Source organism: Lates calcarifer, linkage group LG11, assembly GCF_001640805.2.
Source record: "Lates calcarifer isolate ASB-BC8 linkage group LG11, TLL_Latcal_v3, whole genome shotgun sequence".
NCBI lineage: Eukaryota > Metazoa > Chordata > Actinopteri > Centropomidae > Lates > Lates calcarifer.
Window position 1 is genome coordinate 977354 of NC_066843.1, and position 20506 is coordinate 997859.

Genomic DNA, 20506 nt, shown 5'->3' on the forward strand with positions numbered 1-20506 from the left:
TTCATAAAATGAACTCTGATGAGATCAGCTTGAAAAACATTTCATCTTAATGCTTTACACCTTAAAGGTGAATTTAAGGTATTTAAACCAAAATTTTTAAAAAGAAAGTCAAGTACAGTGTTATTTTATCAACATGGCATCACCCACTATATCAGTCATCATTCATTTGCTCTTAATTTTAAAATATATTCTATTTGTTTCTGCTTTGTCTTTAACATTTTTTCTTCTTTTGTTCATATGTGTGTGTTATATCTTTTGTGAATCACATTGTACTATATCTTGCTGTATGGTGTGCTGCACAAATAAAGTTTTATCAATATTATTGTCATTAATCTGGTAATTACCTAACCAGTATGAGTATTGGTGTAGATGCAAATGATGCAAAAACAATAGAACTGGAGAAATATCGACGAATATTCACTGAAAATTATTCAGAAGATGCTCAGTCAGTTGTTTCAAAGACATGGACGTAATGTTTCAACATGTTTAAGTACAAAAAACTTCAAATGAGCAACAAGTAAAGTATTCATCAGTATAGTGGCTGCCTCCACTTGTTGGTTTTTGAGTAAATTCTTTGTTTTCCAGTTTATTTCTTTATAATCAGACTGTGTGGACTCAATAAACCAGTTATAATCTCCTCTTTATTCTCAGTAGCACACAATTCACTACATTTAGACCAAATGTGACTAATTTGAAAATGATTTTTTTTATTATTATAGAAGTGGCTTACAACCTGTTTTTACTCTAGATGGACCTTTAGTTAGTTAACCACCATCTCCTGTGTAAAACCAACACATTTCCACTTATAAAGGACTGAGGCCTTAAAAACTTTTGTTGTAATGGCTTGGAACTTCTTGTGGGTTCTTTGTTTTACAAAATCCTGCATTAAAAACGATTTAGGACACAGTCCCTGTGGCAGTGCATGACTGTAACTCTCATCAACCTTAAGCCAATCGATTCAGACTTTACAAGCTTCTTGTTCTGTAATTTAATGTTTGGATCATTAAAATTAACGATTTACATCATAAAAACCAGAAAGAAACAAAAACACACAAGAATTCTGTTTAATTTTCATCTTTATTGCAATATACAGGAAGGCAGAGATGAAAATTACATCAGGATGGCACTTGCTATTTTATTTACAACATCTTAACTTATATTTAACAAATACAATGACAACAGAAACAAACAAACATGAAATATAAAGTCACAGTAGAGATCACAATGCACAGGTGAAAAATATATTTACAAGGAACGTCTCTCAAAGTTTTGTAACTTAACAATTTATAAATCTCATATTAAAACCAAACTTGTGAACATTACGACCATAACCATTGTCTTTCAAACAGTCCCCATCACCACAGAGTCCACATTAAGGGGCCACTTTAGTCCACCTCCTCAATAGTGGGCCCCTGGGAGCCGGCTTGTGCCTGTTCTCCACAGCCACCTGTAGGCATTCCTCCCTGATACAACTTGCTGATGATGGGGTTACACACTTTCTCCAGCTCTTTCTGCTTGGTGTTGGTACTCCTCTTTATCAGCCAGCTGGTTGTTCTCCAGCCAGGTGATGGTCTCGTCACACTTCTCAATCACCTTCTTCTGGTCCTCCTCACTAATTTTGCCCTTCAGGTTCTCATCCTGCACACTGCTCTTCATGTTGAAAGCGTAGGACTCCAGGGAGTTCTTGGCAGAGATCTTGTCCCTCTGAAGGTCGTCCTCAGCTTTGTATTTGTCAGCGTCCTGCACCATCCTCTCGATCTCCTCTTTGCTCAGTCGGCCCTTGTCGTTGGTGATGGTGATCTTGTTTTCTTTGCCGGTGCTTTTGTCCACCGCAGACACGTTCAAAATGCCGTTGGCGTCGATGTCGAAGGTGACCTCGATCTGTGGGACCCCTCGAGGAGCAGGAGGGATTCCTGTCAGCTCAAACTTGCCCAGCAGGTTGTTGTCCTTGGTCATGGCTCTTTCACCTTCGTACACCTGGATGAGGACCCCGGGCTGGTTGTCAGAGTAGGTGGTGAACACCTGGGTTTGTTTGGTGGGGATGGTGGTGTTCCGTTTAATCAGGGACGTCATGACTCCTCCGGCCGTCTCGATACCCAGGGACAGAGGCGCCACGTCCAGCAGCAGCAGGTCCTGAACGTTGCCTGAGGTATCACCTGTGAGGATGGCGGCCTGGACGGCGGCGCCGTAAGCCACCGCCTCATCTGGGTTGATGCTCTTGTTCAGCTCCCTGCCGTTGAAGAAGTCCTGCAGGAGTTTCTGGATTTTGGGGATTCGGGTGGAGCCTCCCACCAGGACGATGTCGTGGATCTGAGCCTTGTCCATTTTGGCGTCTCTCAGGGCTTTCTCCACCGGCTCTAATGTTCCCCTGAACAGGTCGGAGCACAGCTCCTCAAAGCGAGCCCTGGTGATGGAGGTGTAGAAGTCGATGCCCTCAAACAGAGAATCGATCTCGATGCTGGCCTGGGAGCTGGAGGACAGGGTCCTCTTGGCCCTCTCACAAGCTGTGCGCAGCCTCCTCAGGGCTCTCTTGTTCTGGCTGATGTCCTTCTTGTGTTTCCTCTTGAACTCCTCCACAAAGTGGTTGACCATGCGGTTGTCAAAGTCCTCTCCACCCAGGTGAGTGTCTCCGGCCGTGGCTTTCACCTCAAAGATACCGTCTTCGATTGTCAGGATGGACACGTCGAAGGTGCCTCCACCCAGGTCAAAGATCAGGACGTTACGTTCTCCTGACTTTCCTTTGTCCAGACCGTACGCGATGGCAGGCTGCCGTCGGCTCGTTGATGATCCTCAGGACGTTCAGTCCTGCGATGACGCCTGCGTCTTTAGTCGCCTGTCGCTGGGAGTCGTTGAAGTACGCCGGGACTGTGATGACAGCGTTGGACACCTTTTGGCCGAGGTAGGCCTCAGCGATCTCCTTCATCTTCACCAGGACCATGGAGGAGATCTCCTCAGGGTAGAAGGCTTTGTCCTCACCTTTGTACTCCACCTGAATTTTGGGCTTCCCTCCATCTGAAATCACCTTGAAGGGCCAGTGCTTCATGTCAGCCTGCACCACTGAATCATCAAACTTTCTTCCAATCAGTCTCTTGGCATCAAACACAGTGTTGCTGGGGTTCAGAGCCACCTGGTTCTTGGCGGCGTCCCCAATCAGCCTCTCGGTGTCAGTGAAGGCCACATAGCTGGGGGTGGTCCTGTTGCCCTGGTCGTTGGCGATGATTTCTACTTTCCCATGCTGGAAAATCCCCACACAGGAGTAGGTGGTGCCCAGGTCGATACCGATCGCTACACCTTTAACTGCAGACATCTTGGTTGTTTTGAATTTCTGTCCTAAAGATGAAGAGACATAATAGAAAGGATAATAAAGTTAACACCTACATCACAGCTTCAGTAAGAATAAAAACTAAAAAATAAAAAAAGCACAAAGAAAATCTAAATCATCAAAATTAAGAATGCAGTGCCAGACATAGGGGTATTACTTTACTTTAATGCCGAAATTTACATTAGACGTTAAAGATTCTATACAAATACTTAAAATGTGTTTGACAAAACAGTACATAAATCGACGTCGATTTAAATTGACATTTTTTCAGATCGAGTTTGGTGGATGATCTTTTCAGTACAGTTGAGTTCTCCAAACTTATTTCTTATAAATCGCTACAAAATGTGGATGACATTTCATAAATATTCGAATACACAGCCGCCTTTTAAAGCTAATAACTTAAACTCAGAACACAGCACTGTACATTGATCTGATCCAGCCTAAAATGTACAGTTTTTCTAAGGGAGTTTGGTGAATCCAACGGTTATTTCTACCATTCAAACAAAGCTTTAAGGACGTTAGATCCAAGCAACATAATATAATAAATAATTCATATTTAAAAGTAAGTTCTTGTAGCACTGTACTTACTCGCTGAAAGATGAGAAGAAAGTGTGAACAGTGATTAAGAGATTTCTGATCTCTTGTGTCCTGTCGTTGCTCTCTTCGTAGTCTTCTCTTACGGTAACTGCCGGTGTTCTTCTCAGTTACCGTTATTTAAACGTCTCTCACTCTGTTCTGGACATTTCTCGAGCTTTCCCCCTCCGAGCTCCTCGTCCAATCACAGAGCTCAGTGCGCTGCTCGGCGTGATGACGTATGCTGCGAGCGTGTCCCCAGAAATTTCTGCGGGCTTCTAGTGACGCTGAGAATCTCCTAGAGCAAACTGTGAATAGTAAAAACTGGAAAATACACTAGATTCAGACTCTGAACTCTGAAAACACGGAGGTTCTGACTGAGTAAATATAGATAGACTGAACAGAAAAAACAACGTAACAAACTTGTAAACACGATGAAACATGTGGATACACAAACCAGCCAAATCAAATCGTCGTTTGAGCACTACTATTTCCTAGTATTCCACTTAAGTCTTCATACCGTACCTGATTTACAAGATTTATTTTAACGCCGAAACTGTGAGAAGACGTGAATTATTGGTCCTAACTCATAAAACGTGTTCCGGAAAACTGTACGATTAATTGACGACCAAAAATGTCTAAAATTGAGGGTTTTCCTAATGAAGTGTTGGTGAGATGTTGTTGAGGGAAGGATTTAAGCAATGTACGTACGTTAGTATAGATATGTCAAGGTCCGTTTAGTGTTTTAGAGTTTTTAAATGATTTGAAACTTATATTATGCCCTAAGATCGTATAATAAAGTAAAGAATGTGTTTGTTTGGTGTATATGTGTTTTACATGTCTTCCACAGATGGAATACCTGCATGTTACTGATGGAATCTTAGAGCAGAATGTAATAAGAAGAAGAATGACAACAACAACAATAATATGATGATGATCCAACATTAAAATAGGTACACCTTACTTTGTGTTAAAACACACATTAGTCATGTTAAAGGTTATTAGTGTAATTTAGATTACATGATAATCTAAATTAATAATTGCATAATTTGGTTTGATTATGTTTCAGGTTACGTTTAGTTAGTTAGTTACTACAACATTAAACACATGGTTAAGGTTGAGGAACCGGTCATGGATGAGTAAAACAATGCAGAAGTTTCACAGCAGCTTCCTGCGTCACTGTCCTGCTTTTCACCCTGGTATGTATTTCTACCTGGTATTCACTGGTGGCTGTAAACAAGATAAACCTCACCTCACCCTCACACACCTGGAATAATCTGTCACTGACAGAAACTTCCTGTGATTAAAACCGCAGGCCAGAGATCTGATCATCAGGCAGATCACCATCATAGTTATCACCAGCATCAACAAGAGTTTAAACTAACAACCTGTGTGTTTCAGGTAGCTTTGCATAACTCTGTAGTTGTTTTGCATCTTTTCGTGGTCATTTTGTTTCTTTGAAGCTGTGTTTATCTCTTTATGATCAGGACCTAATGTCAGGCACTTCAAACATTTACATTGATTTACCTGAATTATCTTCCAGCTGACACCTGAGCAACAGCGCAGCACTCAGAGTCCCAAGAAGTCAAAGTATGTGGCTGTGTTTGTACAGGGGGTGTATGTGGTAAAGGGAGGCGTTGTCTTATAGGTGGAGACTGACAACTACCTGCTGCACCTGAGCAGAGAGAAGCTTTAGTTCAGACTGACACACCTTCTTCTTCTTTACTCCTCTGTCCATCACCACACTCAGTCTGAATATCACAGCATGGAGGTGAAGCTGTTGGTCTGTGCTGTCGTGCTGTCGGCCTTCACAGTTACAGGTGAGTTCTGTTCAATATTCTGTAAGAAGTCGACCTGGTCTCAGGAGAGAATCGGTGTCGATCAGCTGATTTGTTTTGTGTTTAGAACAACTACAGTGAAAAGAAACTGACTTTTCTATTTCAGGAAAACTTTCTATTTAGAGGAAATGTATTTTCACTTATTATTAATGAACTGGATGTATCTTGTTTATTCAATCAGTTGTTTATGTGGTATGTAATGGTAAAACCGAGGATGTGACATCAGTATCATTAGTCACATATACGACATGTTTAAATATCACTCAGCATGAAAATCCAGAATAACCAGTTTTTACTGGTTAGCAGAGTCCTGATAGATTCTTAGAACTGTCAGTTACTGTCGACTCACCAAGTGACTCTGTCAGTTTGTTCAGCAGGATTTTTTAGAGTAAAGTCAACTGTAATAACAGAAAATGAAAAGAAATATAACTGCCAGACTCCATTGACAAAAACAGGAATTTAACTGAGCAGAACAGAGGAGCTGCTGGAATACCACTGCCTCCATCTGTTAGTGTGTCTGTGTTACTGTGTGGTACTTTTACTGCAGTAAAGTATCTGATTACTTTTTCCAGCACTGAAAGTCCTCCACAGTAACACAGACACACTAACAGATGGAGGCAGTGGTATTCCAGCAGCTCCTGGTTAAATCCCTGTTTTTCTCTATGGAGTCTGGTAGAGATATATAGAGATGTTTCTGGTTAAACTAAAAGGATCTGACTCTTTAATAAAAAGCTCTGTCTCTGTAGGAATCCTGTCATCATGTTGTCAGACACTGAGAAGAACAATCTGAGTCTGTCAGTGATAAAAACAAGCACACTGATTTGAACAGTTGTCCATTGGATTAAACTGCAGCAGCTGTTCATAATTGGCCTTTTGTATTTTTAAAGACAACAATCCACAGATGATTACTCATACTTCAAATTCATCCTGCAAATATTTGACGTGAGGAGAGCATGTCTTCAGTGTACCGTGAACCACCCTCCTGGAACTCCTTTGTTTTCTGAGGCACTGGTTAAATGTTATGTTGTAGTTTGGCCAAACCTCACCCAGGCATGTAATGTGATGGAAACAACTGAATCTCATTCATAAGGGCAAAACCAGTTGGTTTAGTTTTTTTTCTTTTTTCGAACTTCTCCGAAATGTGCTCAGATGTGTTTGAACAGTGCTTGTCTATCAAAACAGTAATGAGTGATGATCCCTATGATCAGATTTCAAACCTGCCAGTTTCCATTAAGTAACTAATTGTGTTATTTATTGTGTCGTCCACAGGAAACAACGCACAGTTAGATGGTGAGTCTTGTTCTCATATTTCTCTGATTTACCTGTTTTCTCTGTTTTCATAAAACACACACTGAAGGTTTAAATTAAGACACAAATCCAGGTGCAAATAGTAAAATTACAGCAGCTTGTATTTTCACATCTACGTATAGCAGGGAAACAATGAGACAATGTTTCTTCACTGAAGCTGGTTAAATGGTAAATACAAGTGTTTAGAAAACTATTTAATGACTGACTTTTCATTGAACTTCCTCATTTCCCACTGACACATTATCAAACAAAGGACCTTTAGTCATATACACAAAAAAAAAAAAAACACACCCCTACTCTAGAGCAAGACACACAAACTGAAAGAGCTGCATCCATTTCTGGTCATTTTGCATCTCTTAGTAGTTTTGCATCTTTTCTAGTCACAGTGCAACATTGTGTTGATTTGCCTTTGTTTCTAATCGATTGAATACAGTCCCACAGTGATGATGTGTTTCTGTAGTCCAACCTGAAGTTAGCATCAGTCTGGTTCCTCCACAAAAAGCCAATGGGATTCTTTCATAGTGTTTTGGATTATTCCAGAAAATAAACAGTGAGCAGCTAAAGTTTCTGATCCTTCAGGTTTAGTTGATCAGATCATCTTCACAGATGAACACCACTGTTCTGGCACTCGTTAGCAACCGCCTTTTTTAAGACACGTAAAAGCTTCAAACATCAGGAGTGGGGGATTTACTGACCCATTTTATGTTGGAGAATCAAACCTGAAAATGTCTTGAGCTTGTGTTAAAACCACAGACCTTATTTCAGAAACACACTGACTTTGGGACGAGGGAACAGGAAGTGCTAACATGCTAACATGCTAACTTACTTCCTGGTTTTAGGATCAGTCCTGCAGCTCTCTATTTCCAGAGGTTCTGTTAGGTGGACATGACCTGTCCACAACTTCATGTCACTTCAAATGTTTAAGAAACGCTGAGAGCTGAGTTTAGCTGAGTTTACATCACCTTCTGCATGCTAACATGCTAACATTAGCAATAACACAAGCACAATAATGGTTAGTGTACATACTTTGATAACTTTAGCTGGTTCTGATGATTAAGATGCTGTAAAAATGTTTACAAGCGTTCTTGAACAACCATCCTTATGTCCATTTGTTAAATAGAACTCAAGGCGATTAGCTTAGCTTAGCATTAAGAGTGGGTTAGATAGTTGTAGGTTGTCTGTGAAGCACAGTAAAGTACTGTGCAGATGTTTAAGTTACGTTAGATATTAGTCAAATCCATCACATGGTACCATCAGGGAGACATTTGATCGGTCCAAGATTCATTCTGCAGCAGGACAACAAGCTCAAACATACTAATGCTAACTGTGCTAATGCTAACATACAAGTAGTCATAAAGAACTAGAGACAAGAAGGACAAGGAGTCCTGCAACAATCTGGGGTTACATGAACTACCTCCAGGTGCTACAGGAAAAGTCAGAAAACAAACTCAGTGGGGTTCATCCTCTGAGGACCAGGAACATCTGGACAGAAAGACACAACACAACAACAAATAACAAAAACAGCACTGACCGACAGTGGTAACACAAACTGTTTCCCTCCAGTTTGTGGCAACGCACCGCTCAACACAAAGATCGTCGGGGGTGAGGATGCTGCTCCCGGGGCGTGGCCCTGGCAGGCCAGTCTGCACAGAGACGGCAGCCATTTCTGTGGAGGCTCCCTCATCAACAATGAGTACGTCCTGACGGCCGCTCACTGTTTCCCCAGGTGAGTTCTGACACTTTCAGCACCTCACCTGTCAGATCACAGGATTAAGGAAGAGAAAATGCAATCAGGGTGTGGTGGAAAACCACTTTAAAACTATTTTGTAATATTTATAACATGTTTTTTACTCACATGTCGTCATGTTGTTTCTCTCAGCACCAGCACTTCTGGTTTGGTGGTTTACCTCGGACGTGAGAGCCAACAAAGTGTGAATCTTAACGAGGTGTCCCGGACAGTGTCCGAGGTCATCAACCATCCAGGCTACAATTCTGACACAAACAATAACGACATATCCTTATTGAGACTGTCCTCAACAGTTGATTTCACCGACTACATCAGTCCTGTGTGTCTGGCAGCAGAAGGCAGCGTCTTTGATGCTGGGACGACGTGCTGGGTCACCGGCTGGGGAACCATCCAGACTGGCGGTAAGTATTAATATTATTATCCAGTGATAAGTCAGTGTTAAGAGTAATGAATGAATTTGATACGAAGCTGGTTCATGGGCACAGTTTTCATCATTACAAGAAGAAATGACTTGAAATCAACACAACTTAAATATCGACATTAAACGAATAAGATATTAGTTGATTCCAATTCATTCCTGCATGATGTTTTACAGTGTAGAGACCAAAGACGGCCTGCATTTAAATTTAGAAAATTAGGACCAAACAACTGAGTTTAAACAGCCAAACACTTGATGCAGCGTGGGTGCGATCAAAAAGTTCAGAGACTGCTTATAACAAGAAAAAACTGTACCTGGTTTATTTGGCTGCTGCCGTTCCCAGTGTTCCTGCCGCGCTTTGAACACTTCCTGAAAGTCCTGTTCTGTCAAAGACCATCTGCGACCCGTGCTGGATCTCCTCCACTGTCTCAAAATGGCGACCCTTCAGCTTGAGCTTAATTTTGGGGAAGAGGAAGAAGTTGCAGGAGCCAAATCCAGGGAGTGGGTAGATGGGTATCGATGGCCATTTTCAGCAGGCTGTGATTTTAAGAGCTAGAGTCGAAGGCGACTGGACTTCTGTTCTGTTCTGAAGAACCTTTCTGCACCTGCAACATTTGCTTAACCTTACGGATCTCTGTTGATTCTCTGCAGAGACAGTCTCTAAACTTTTTGATTGCATCTTCTACAGGGCATGCACAACATTGTAAAGGCTGGTGATTTCTGTACTTATTGTCAGGAAAATCTCACATGCAGAGCTTAACCTAGTGTGTCTTTTCTTTGTCAGTTTCCCTTCCTTTCCCTCAGACGCTGCAGGAGGTGAGTGTTCCTGTCGTGTCCAACACTCAGTGCAATGCTGCCTACGGTTCAATCACAAGCAACATGATCTGTGCCGGTCTGGAAAACGGAGGGAAGGACTCCTGCCAGGTGAGTCTGTTTGGAAACACTTGTCCAGAGCTGCATTAATCAATAAAGTGCAATCACATCTTGTTGCAGTCCAGTGGACAAGTCAACAAGTCCATCAACTAAAGTTTTTGTTTTTATCACTGACAGACTCAGATTGTTGCTCTCAGTCTGACAACATGATGAGAGGATTCCTACAGAGACAGAACTTTTTATTAAAGAGGAAGATCCAGAAACATCTCTGTATATCTCTACCAGACTCCATTGACAAAAACAGGGATTTAACCAGGAGCTGCTGGAATACCACTGCCTCCATCTGTTAGTGTGTCTGTGTTACTGTGTGACTCTCAGTGGTGGAAGAAGTAATCAGATACTTTACTGAAGTAAAAGTACCACACAGTAACACAAACACACTAAGGGATAGAAGCTGCAGCTCCCATGTTCTGCTCAGTAAAATTAGTGCTTTTATAAATGGAGTTTGGTGGAGATATGTAGTGATGTTTCTGGTTAAAAGGGGATTTTAGAATCTGTTTTCCATCATTCTTAGACTGTGAAAAAGGTATATTCCATGAGCTTCCCACATTAACTGTCCTGGCCTGTGCAGGGGGATTCAGGCGGCCCCTTGGTGAGTAAAGATGGCTCCAAGTGGGTCCAGGCTGGCGTGGTGAGTTTTGGAAGAGGCTGCGCTGAGGCCGGTTTCCCAGGAGTCTACGCCCGCGCATCCCAGTATCAGACCTGGATCAACAGCCAGATCTCCAGCAACCAGCCGGGCTTCGTCTCCTTCACGGCCTCCTCCAGCATCGGTTCAACCAGCAGAGCCGCCCACTTGATCTCCCTCTCAGTTCCTCTGGTGCTGTCCATCCTCCCTGTTCTCCTCTCGCTCCTCGTCCTCTCATAGGAGCTTTAATGATGGAGTCAGATAAGTGCAAAAACATCCAGCTGAACAAGGTTTATGGTCTCGTGTTTACGCTGAGGTTTTTTAGCTTAAAACAAGCAAAAAAAATCTGCCTTTTTAAAATGGAAATCTAACTATAAAGACAGAAGAAGGAAATAGACTCTGTCTGACTCTGTCATTAACAATATAAAATCTTTCTGCTGATTTTTTTTTAACCTGAAAAACTCAGATTGTCTTCTGTTTATAAGCACCAATATTAAAGATTTGCACTGAAGGTGAATTTTATGTTCATTACCTTGAACCTGAGCTTATTACCTCTTTATTCTGTTATTAAATCACTACTGTATTTTTGTACTGAGTACTTGCAACTGTGATTTTTTTATGCATATCTGACATGAAGTACATAAAAATATTAGATTTACACACATTTATATCACTTTACCTTTACATGAGCAGACACCTCTCAGTGAGTTTGTGTTGTGGTTCAGTATAAAACCACAGACACTGATTTATTTTGGATCTTTCTGGTTCCTGTGTGTTTTTGAAAAGCTGTTTTTAAAGTGATTATTTTTGATTAAGTTTTAAAAACACTAAAACTTTTGAATGTATAATGCTAAATAAAGATTTTTTGTTCGAAAATGTGGAAATTCATGGTTGTTTCCTTCCAGAAAACACCTGACGCCAACATTAACCCTGAACTAACTCCTTCTGACAGAAACACATACGCCTCATAACGTTACTTTACCTCTTTATAAACATCTAAATGTTTTTATAGTTTGTCTCAGTTGTTCTCTCTCTTAATTCTCAGTAACAGATTAGTCCATGAATCTGTTTCTTCAAAGAACAGGTAACGTCAGGTGACGTCAAACAGGTCAAACAGGTAAAACAGGTAAAACAGGTAAAACAGAGAAATTATTCAGAGAGTTCACAGACGCACGTCACTGAATAAAACTGCCTCTTCTTCATCATTATTTAATTTTTAGTCACTGATGAAAAATGCAATGTCATAGCTCTTATTTTCAAAGGTTAAGAACAGATAAGACTTAAAAAGAAATTATATTTTAAGGCTTTATATACATTATATAGTATATTCTATTCTATAGTCTTGTACATTGTACATAACTGTACAAATAAAAGTACACAGTTTTAAATAGATATATATGTGTAATAATACATACAAATTATATGAAATATATCAGAGCATGCAGTTTAGCCTACACACTGTAGTACACATAAAATCACGTAACTTACATGAATAAGTACACTACAAAAACGTCAAATCTAATATATATTTTTGTGCAAATATTTACATGTGAACGAATTATTATATATTATTGAGTCATTTCATGGAAGCCTCTGGAAGAAAATCATGATTTTTTTCACTGCACACGGATAATGATGTATTTCATAAATCCCAGGCACCGTGAACGCAGCACAGAGCACCGGTCAGTTTAATGTGGTGTTTTCTGATTGGTCCTCCTGCCGGAAGCGGACAGGAAGTGAACAGGCAGCTTCAGCCTCAGTGTTCATGTCAGAGATTCACTGAGTTTTCTCCTGAGCTCAGTTTGACCTCAGTTCGCTGTGAATGGAACAAAATCAGTTGATTTTAAAAACAGTAACTCGGTTTGTTCTGATATGTTTCTGCGCCGTGTTGAGGGCAGAGGAGCGGGCAGATGACGGAGGAGGATGGTGAGTTCACTGACCTGTTCCAGCACTAAACCGAATGTTTGTGGGCTCAGTTTAAAATATTATATTTACAGTTTATATCGAATAAATCTCCTGTTAAATTAACTGTGTTGGCGAGTTTAGCAGCGATACCCGCGGCTCTGACTGAACTCCACACCAAACTTCATTCAGAAATCTGCTAATTTAACATCTGTCTTCATGAGAGGTGGTTTAAAGTTGACAGATCGGACAGATACTCACTCAGCTTCAGCCCAGTGTTGACGGCAGGTGGACGGTCAGATCACCTCCTGCTCAACCTCCATGCTGACTGAGAGAACATGATTAAAAACATTAAACAGTACTTGTAGGGGGTGTTCTGTTCTAATCTTTGTGTGTCTCTTTATTCAGGTTCTTAAATTCAGATTTCAGATTAGAGGATGAAGGTCCCTGTAACATCGATGTGTTGGACAGCTCCTCACTGTCTTATCAGCAGTTCATTGAAAGGTAAATAAACTGGTGTTTTTATGGACAGGAATCCTTTTTATTCAAGAGTATATCTCTATATATCTCTACCAGACTCCACTGACAAAAACAGGGATTTAACCAGGAGCTGCTGGAATACCACTGCCTCCATCTGTTAGTGTGTCTGTGTCACTGTGTGACTTTCAGTGCTGGAAGAAGTAATCAGATACCTCAGATAAGTAAATGCACCATGCAATAACACAAACAAACTAACAGATGGAGGCCGCAGCTCCTGTGTTCTGCTCAGTAAAATTTGTGTTTTTTTAAATGGAGTCTGGTAGCAAATTACAACGAGTGGACTTATCTTTAAACTAAAGCTCCGTGTTTATTTGCTGACTCAACACTGCTGATAAAAACGATTTGTTTTTCCATTTCTAGATATGCATACAGCAGACCAGTCATCCTCCGAGGCCTGACCGACAACACAGTACGGATTTAATCAAACGTTTTGTTAAAATAACTGTAGATATCAAGTGAAAAATCCTCCACTGACACTGATTCCTTGAATCATTTCACAGAAACTTTACACTCAGACTTACTTTACCCTCAAAATGGGAAATGAGAAATACAGGTCAGATCATCTCCAGCTGATTTAAAGGAGAGTTAAACTTTGACAGGGAGGGTTTTCATGTTTGGTTTGAAAACAAAACAAAAAACATTTATTTATTTATAAATTGAGCATTTATGTATAAAAAAAATCCAGATCCTACGCTCTCCAGAGACGACTGGTCCAGGCTGCTGTTCAGAGTAATGATGAGGAGTTAAACACCTGTGTATGTGTTTTAGAAATTCAGGTCGTTGTGTTCCAAGTCCAGTTTACTCCGAGACTATGGCGAGCGGAGAGTGCGGCTCAGCACAGCTAACACTTACTCTTACAGGAAAGGTACGCATGTCTAACACTGACTGCTGCTCTGCTGTGACAGTAACTCACTAACAAACACGTCCTGCAGGGATTTCCTTTGATTCTCACTCACTGTGGTGACTTTGTTCCAGTGGACGTCCCCTTCCAGGAGTACGTGGACATTCTCCTGAGGCCTCAGTCGACTGACGCCCTCGGCAGCGGTGAGTTAAACCCTCGGCACAAAACATATACACATGGTTTCAGCTCAGTGACCTTTGTTTTCCTTTAAGACGTCACAGGACACAACAAAACCGTGAAACATCGCTAAACCTGACGCTGAGTATAAAGATTTTACTTTAACGTTCGGTCTTTGTTTATTTCCGCTGCAGAGACGCTGTATTTTTTCGGAGACAACAACTTCACCGAGTGGCAGAGTCTGTTCGAGCACTACGAGTCTCCTCCGTACGTCCTGCCTCACACCAGCGGAGCGTACAGCTTCGGGATCGCAGGTCAGAGTCTGATCCATCCATCCATCGATCACTGGAGATCAATATGTCGTGGAGTTACTGAGAGTCAAAGACAAACTGTGGAGGAGACTCTCTGCTCTGTTACAAACGAATGTGGCTGACAGAATTTAAACTCAGCTGCTTTGTCAAATCAGAAGTATTGATCATAAAGACACAAACTGTTTTTACCTGCAGATCTACTTTCATTTTGTCCTCAGGTCCAGGAACAGGAGTCCCCTTCCACTGGCATGGTCCTGGTTACTCTGAGATCATCTACGGAAGAAAGGTAAAAAAACAAACAGAAACCTGAACTGAAGGGTTGAACCCTGGCACCTGATTGGCCGATTGTACAGGTGTCCTTCACTGATAAACTCTGAGTGTTTAACTCTTCTCTGCTCAGCGTTGGTTCCTCTACCCGCCTGATAAGGAGCCTCACTTCCACCCGAACTACACCACCCTGTCCTGGGTGTCAGACACGTACCCCCACCTGCCCGAAGACGAGGCTCCGCTGGAGTGCACCATCAGACCTGGAGAGGTAACACAGGAAATGAGCCTCTCTGAGTTTTTAAAGGAGTAAAAACTCGTAGAACAAGTTGTTCTCTCCCCTCAGGTTCTGTATTTCCCCGACCGATGGTGGCACGCGACTCTCAACCTGGACACCAGCGTTTTCATCTCCACCTTCCTCGGCTGAGCCTCGGCTCCTCCGGTCCAGACTGACGGGATCAGAAACAGACTCAGAGACAAAAGGTTTAATTGAATGTTTGAGGAGACTGAGCTGATGAAGAGCTGTACTCTGTGTTTTGGACGAAGTGGGTGTTTAATTTGAGGGACTAATGAAAAGCAGCACAGTGACATTCCAGGTGATTCACCTGTGTTTTCTAATGATGATAATAATAAAGTGAATTTAATGACCAAAGCAGAAACAGACTTATTCTCACTTCTCTCTGCAGCTCAAACGTAGAAAACATTTGACTTTGTCTCGACATTTTTTGAAAAAAAAACAAAATGAAAATCAAACTCACCTGAGCTTTACGTTCCAGTTTTCACATGACCTGAATTCACCAATGAACGATGGTTTTACTGCATACAAATGAGCCGACTGATCAAAGATGAACGGATTAGATTTTGGTGGTTAAAGGTCAAAGGTCAAGGTCATTGTGTAACTGGGCTGATTCGAGCGCCTCCTCTCCGTCTGAGTCCACACAGAAACTTGATCCATCACCTGATCTTCTAGAAGAAACACTTTATGTTTCCAGAGAGTTTTTACGACCAGTAACACTTTTAATTCAACTGGATGAACGACTGCAGTGAAAAGGCAAAAATAAATGTTTTTGAAAATGAATTTATTAGAATTAATTTACATTTCTCTCTTTATAGACATGATCATTCATTCATTCATTTATAAATAATCAGCAGATGAACTGACAATGAAAACATTTCTTAGCTGCAGCGCTAATGTTCAAATAAAGCTTCATTTTCTTTAGTTCCTGATCTTCGTGTCCTGTTGACTCATTTCTCTAAAATGACTAAAACACAGAAAATATTTCACCTCATGCAGATTTTATTTTGAGACTGTAAACTTGCTCAGGTGGACGTTTTAACAGTCGTCTGACTCTGTACTGATGCATTAACCCGACAAACCTCTGGCATCATTAAAGAGAGAGGACGAAGACAGAGAGAACAGGGAGGATGAGTCCAGCGGCTGGACCGATGCTGGAGGAGCCCGAGACGGAGACAGAGACGAAGCCCGGCTGGTTAGTGGTGATCTGGCTTTTGATCCATCTCTCATACTTAGACACACGGGCGTAGACCAGTGGGTAATCAGGCTGGCCACAGCCTTTTCCAAAATTTGCCAGTCCAGCCTGGACCCACCTGGAGCCATTTTTATAGACCATCGGGCTTCCTGAGTCCCCCTGCACAGGTGAGACAGGACAGTGGTCAGTGGTGGTAGATCCCTTATAAACTCATCAACTAACCAATGAGCAGCTCGGTAAAATGACTGCTTTTGTGAATGGAGTCTGGTAGTGATACAGGGACAGGTTGGTGCAGCCCTTAAAGGTAACGTATGGTAATAACTGTTTCTTTATTGCTAATGTGTCACAAGATTATAACAATAATGTTAGCATCCATCCCTGTTAGCTAGCTAACGTTAGCTAGCTGACATTAGCACCTGCTGGAGTTGTAACTCATCAACAGCAACCATATCGTCATCTTCTCTTTCTTGTCACAAAGAAATCAGTAAAATGACAATGAATAGTTTTTTGGACTAAGAGAAGTTGGAGCTGGAAACATTATTTTCGGCGGCTGAGACGACAGGGTCGCTAAGAACTTTATGAATGTTCGCGCCCGGTTAATTACAAGTATCAACAGGACGCAGGCTGCAGTTCACTTAACGGCCACAGGGTTTTTGTGTTTCTCCATACAGAACCTTTGGCTGTGTGTGTGTGTGTGTGTGTGTGTGTGTGTGTGTGTGTGTTATCAGTTGCTGGACGAGTGTTTTGCAGACACACTCACATAGCAGGGGCCAATATCTCCCTGAGGGACACCAGCACAGATCATGTTGCTTGTGAATTCATTGGCGTAGAGCTTGCTGCACCGACTGTCGGACACGACGGGAACACTCGCCTGCCGCAGCATCTGATTGGCGGGAAGGGGAACTGACAAAGAGAAGAGACGTTAGTATTTACAGACCCTAACTTTAACCCTTAACCTTTAAAAAGAAACTGCTGAAAATACTTACTGTCTGGATGGATGTATCCCCACCCGGTGACCCAGCAGGTCGTGCCACCCCCGAAGACGCTGCCGTCCGCCGCCAGACACACAGGTCTGATGTAGTTGGTGAACTGAACTGGTGTGGACAGCTTCAGTAAGGCTACGTCGTAATCGAATCTCGAGGCCACGTAGTTCGGATGCCTGATGATCCGAGACACTGTCCGGTACACCTCGTTAGGATTCGAGCCTTGTTGTCTGTCACGTCCGAGGTGAACCTGCCAACCAGCAGTGATGGTGCTGAGAAAAACAACATGACGACATGTGAGTGACGATTTCTTGACTGGGATTGTGGATGTGAACCCTGGTCTCTGGCCCATCATCCCCCCCCAACCACCAACTGGTTCCTTCATTCATTCGAGGAAGGAACACATTGAGGAACTCCTGAACCTGGTCAACACGTCCTCTGAGGAGGGGGCAGAGTTCAAAGACTCTGTGCTCTGAAAGTTGCCCCCATCCTCTCTCAGACTACATCACCTCGGCTCCTGCAGCTCCAACTTGGAGCGTTGCTGAGGCTGGAGCCAGAAGCTCGGGTTGGACCATCGTGGTCCTCCACCACATTCATGTCCACTACTCCCCTGACTAACTCTTCTCTCTGCTTCTACTGCATGAATGTTTTATTGTGTTACTGTATCATGTGATCAGACAGGTGAGGTGACGATGGATGTGTCAGAACTCACGTGGAGAAACAGTGAGCAGCCGTCAGGACCCACTCGTTGTTGATGAGCGATCCTGTACAAAGATATATGCCGTTCAGGTTCAGACTGGCCTGCCAGGGCCACGCCCCGGGAGCAGCACTCTCACCTCCTATGATCTTTGGGTTGAGCGGTGCGGTGCCACAAACTGGAAGGGAAACAGTTACCAGTCGGTCAGAGCTGTGGACTGTGTCTATCATTTTCTGGACAATGACGTCCATCTGATAGATAGACAGATTATCTGTGTGTTAGAAATACAACATCAAACTCACCATTTGACTGTGCGTTGTTTCCTGTGGGAGACACAATAAATATTTTTAGTTGCCCTTGGACAGAGCCAGGCTAGCAGTTTCCTCCTGTTTCCAGTCTTTATGCTAAGCTAACAAGCTGCTGGCTATAGCTTCACTGGAGAAAAAAAAATCAGCAGCTCAGTAAAATTGAAGATGCCACTTAAATAAAAGTATATATACAGAAGATCAGTGCTCCTGATACGTTTGTTTTACTGGTGGTGGTCTAGGGTGGAGCTGATTTTATCTTATTACTTTATTGTTGTTGGTCAGAACTGTTGGGTAGCTGAATCCAAAGCAGCATACTCTATACGTTCTTCATATGTTTTGTGTGTAAAATCTGTCGGATAAATGTAGTAAAACCTGCAATATATTCAGTATAAAGTCACATTAAAATGGAAATGCTCTTGCTACTGTCGCCTAGTGCTGCTCATGGTGGGAACTGTTGGGTCTCTCTTTGTAAATATAAAGAGTACGGTCTCGACCTGCTCTGTATGAAAAGTGCCTGGAGACAAACTTCTGTTGTAATTTAGTGCTATATTAATTAAAAATTGACTTTGTAAAAAAGTAGAAATACTTAACATTTCAGCTTGAAAAACTTTACGTTATTTCTAGTTGTTATTGTCGCTCCATTTCTGTTGTAAATAATAAAAAAAACCTTTACAGAATATTGAACAGAACTCACCTGTAACTGTGAAGGCCGACAGCACGACAGCACAGACCAACAGCTTCACCTCCATGCTGTGATATTCAGACTGAGTGTGGTGATGGACAGAGGAGTAAAGAAGAAGAAGGTGTGTCAGTCTGAAGAGACTCAGGGTTTTTATACCTGCACTCACCTGAACCTGGTCTGAGAGATGGGACGGACGTTCATCGACCAATGACGCAAAAAACACTTCTAGCTCCTACACACACCCATAAGTCATCATAGGTCACTTTTGGGGAGATTACATAGAGTTATATCAGTTTCCTGGAGACTTACTGTAACAGTGACCTTAAGCACAGACCCACAAATCAGCTTTTTCACAAACTGGGGACACAGCATTTGTCAGTCATTTCAGGTTCAGAAATACCAGTCATCCTTTAATGGCAGCAATGTAGAAGTTGTTTACTGTTGTTTTACAGACGTATAGGTGGGCGTCATCAGCGTAATAATGGAGAAATGTGTGGTGAAATGATGACTTACACGTCCAAAGGGCAATGGATATATAATAATAAATAAAGGCTGATCCTGTTGGGACGTCACAGGACATGACAGCAGCTGAAGAACTATTGGTGCGTTCTGTTTACATTGGAGGTTGGAAGTCAGAACTTCAACTCTGAGTTGGCCACGTTCCAGTTGAGAAGTTGGAAAAACATGGACGCTCACAAGAAACTCTCAGTGTCTCAAAACAAATCTGCTCCACCTCCATCTCAGAGGAGGAGAAAAGACGCTGAAGATATCTTTGTCTTTCAGCGTATTTCATTGCGTAAAACACGTTTTGATTATGTTTAGTTGGTACGTTACCAAAACAAAAAACTGCCAAACAAACTGCTATAAACAGTAAAATTAGCAGTGTTCACAACTAGTAGTGAGTAGCAGCCATCTTGAATTCTTATGGGGTTTCTCTGACTTTGAGTTGAAAATCTGACTTCAGAGGGCGTTCCAGTTGAAACCTCCAACTACAAACTCAGATATTCTGACTTTCGAGTGCAACTGGAACACACCACTGAATTACCACCTTTCAGTCCGAGTGAACATTTGTACCAAATATGAGGAAACTCCCTCGAGGTGTAACTGAAATATTGTGTTCATGAGATTTGGATGAACAGACCTGAAAACATGATGCCGCTGGTCACAGCCGTTGCCAGGCGCCCATCGAGGGCAGTTTCCACCTTGGACCGACCCAGGTCCTGAGCTGCACTATCACTGCTTATCAGTCCATAAAAATCAATCCAGTCCATAAAATGTTTTATATGAGTTCTCTGACTTTATTGCTGCTGTGCCAAGTCATTATGGCTGGTGAAGTTAAACTAATTGTAGATGGTGTAACACCAAAGCATATGATTTTATGAGTGTTACTCCCAAAGATTCCACTGTGGCCAAACCTTTGACCCAGATATGACACCTATCTCTTGATCTTATTGTGTGCGTCCAACCCTTTGCTCCATTTCTCTGACTGATGGTGGCACGACTCCCAACCAGCCTTTTATCTCCAGAAATTAATTACTTCTGTTTTA

At 42.0% G+C, this 20506-nt stretch overlaps 3 protein-coding genes and 1 pseudogene across 4 annotated transcripts in view; 2 read left to right on the forward strand and 2 right to left on the reverse strand.

The window, feature by feature from the left end:
* Positions 1 to 1058: 1058 nt before the first annotated feature.
* On the reverse strand, positions 1059 to 4077 carry LOC108877994 (heat shock 70 kDa protein 1-like; annotated as a pseudogene).
* Positions 4078 to 5566: 1489 nt separating this feature from the next.
* On the forward strand, positions 5567 to 11640 carry LOC108878000 (trypsin I-P1). Its single transcript, XM_018668301.2, has 6 exons — positions 5567 to 5715; positions 7003 to 7023; positions 8605 to 8767; positions 8921 to 9189; positions 9991 to 10130; positions 10711 to 11640. Exons 1-6 carry the CDS (start codon positions 5661 to 5663, stop codon positions 11002 to 11004), a joined length of 942 nt encoding a protein of 313 aa, XP_018523817.1. The 5' UTR covers positions 5567 to 5660; the 3' UTR covers positions 11005 to 11640.
* Positions 11641 to 12466: 826 nt separating this feature from the next.
* On the forward strand, positions 12467 to 16026 carry jmjd8 (jumonji domain containing 8). Its single transcript, XM_018668341.2, has 9 exons — positions 12467 to 12690; positions 13075 to 13170; positions 13567 to 13615; positions 13975 to 14071; positions 14182 to 14250; positions 14419 to 14538; positions 14754 to 14821; positions 14936 to 15070; positions 15146 to 16026. Exons 1-9 carry the CDS (start codon positions 12587 to 12589, stop codon positions 15224 to 15226), a joined length of 819 nt encoding a protein of 272 aa, XP_018523857.1. The 5' UTR covers positions 12467 to 12586; the 3' UTR covers positions 15227 to 16026.
* Positions 15862 to 20506, reverse strand: part of LOC108878079 (prostasin) — a 38476-nt gene continuing 33831 nt past the window's right edge. The window contains exons 1-6 of one of the 2 annotated variants that reach the window (XM_018668320.2): positions 18972 to 19112; positions 18272 to 18292; positions 17985 to 18147; positions 17276 to 17544; positions 17050 to 17192; positions 15862 to 16448 (exon numbers count right to left, since the gene is read on the reverse strand). In XM_018668320.2, the coding sequence (XP_018523836.1) occupies positions 16188 to 16448; positions 17050 to 17192; positions 17276 to 17544; positions 17985 to 18147; positions 18272 to 18292; positions 18972 to 19026 (912 nt within the window). In that variant the 5' untranslated portion in view covers positions 19027 to 19112 and the 3' untranslated portion in view covers positions 15862 to 16187. Of the gene's footprint in view, positions 16449 to 17049; positions 17193 to 17275; positions 17545 to 17984; positions 18148 to 18271; positions 18293 to 18971; positions 19113 to 20506 lie in introns of those variants that run through there. The other variant, XM_051073784.1, reaches the window with a different exon arrangement.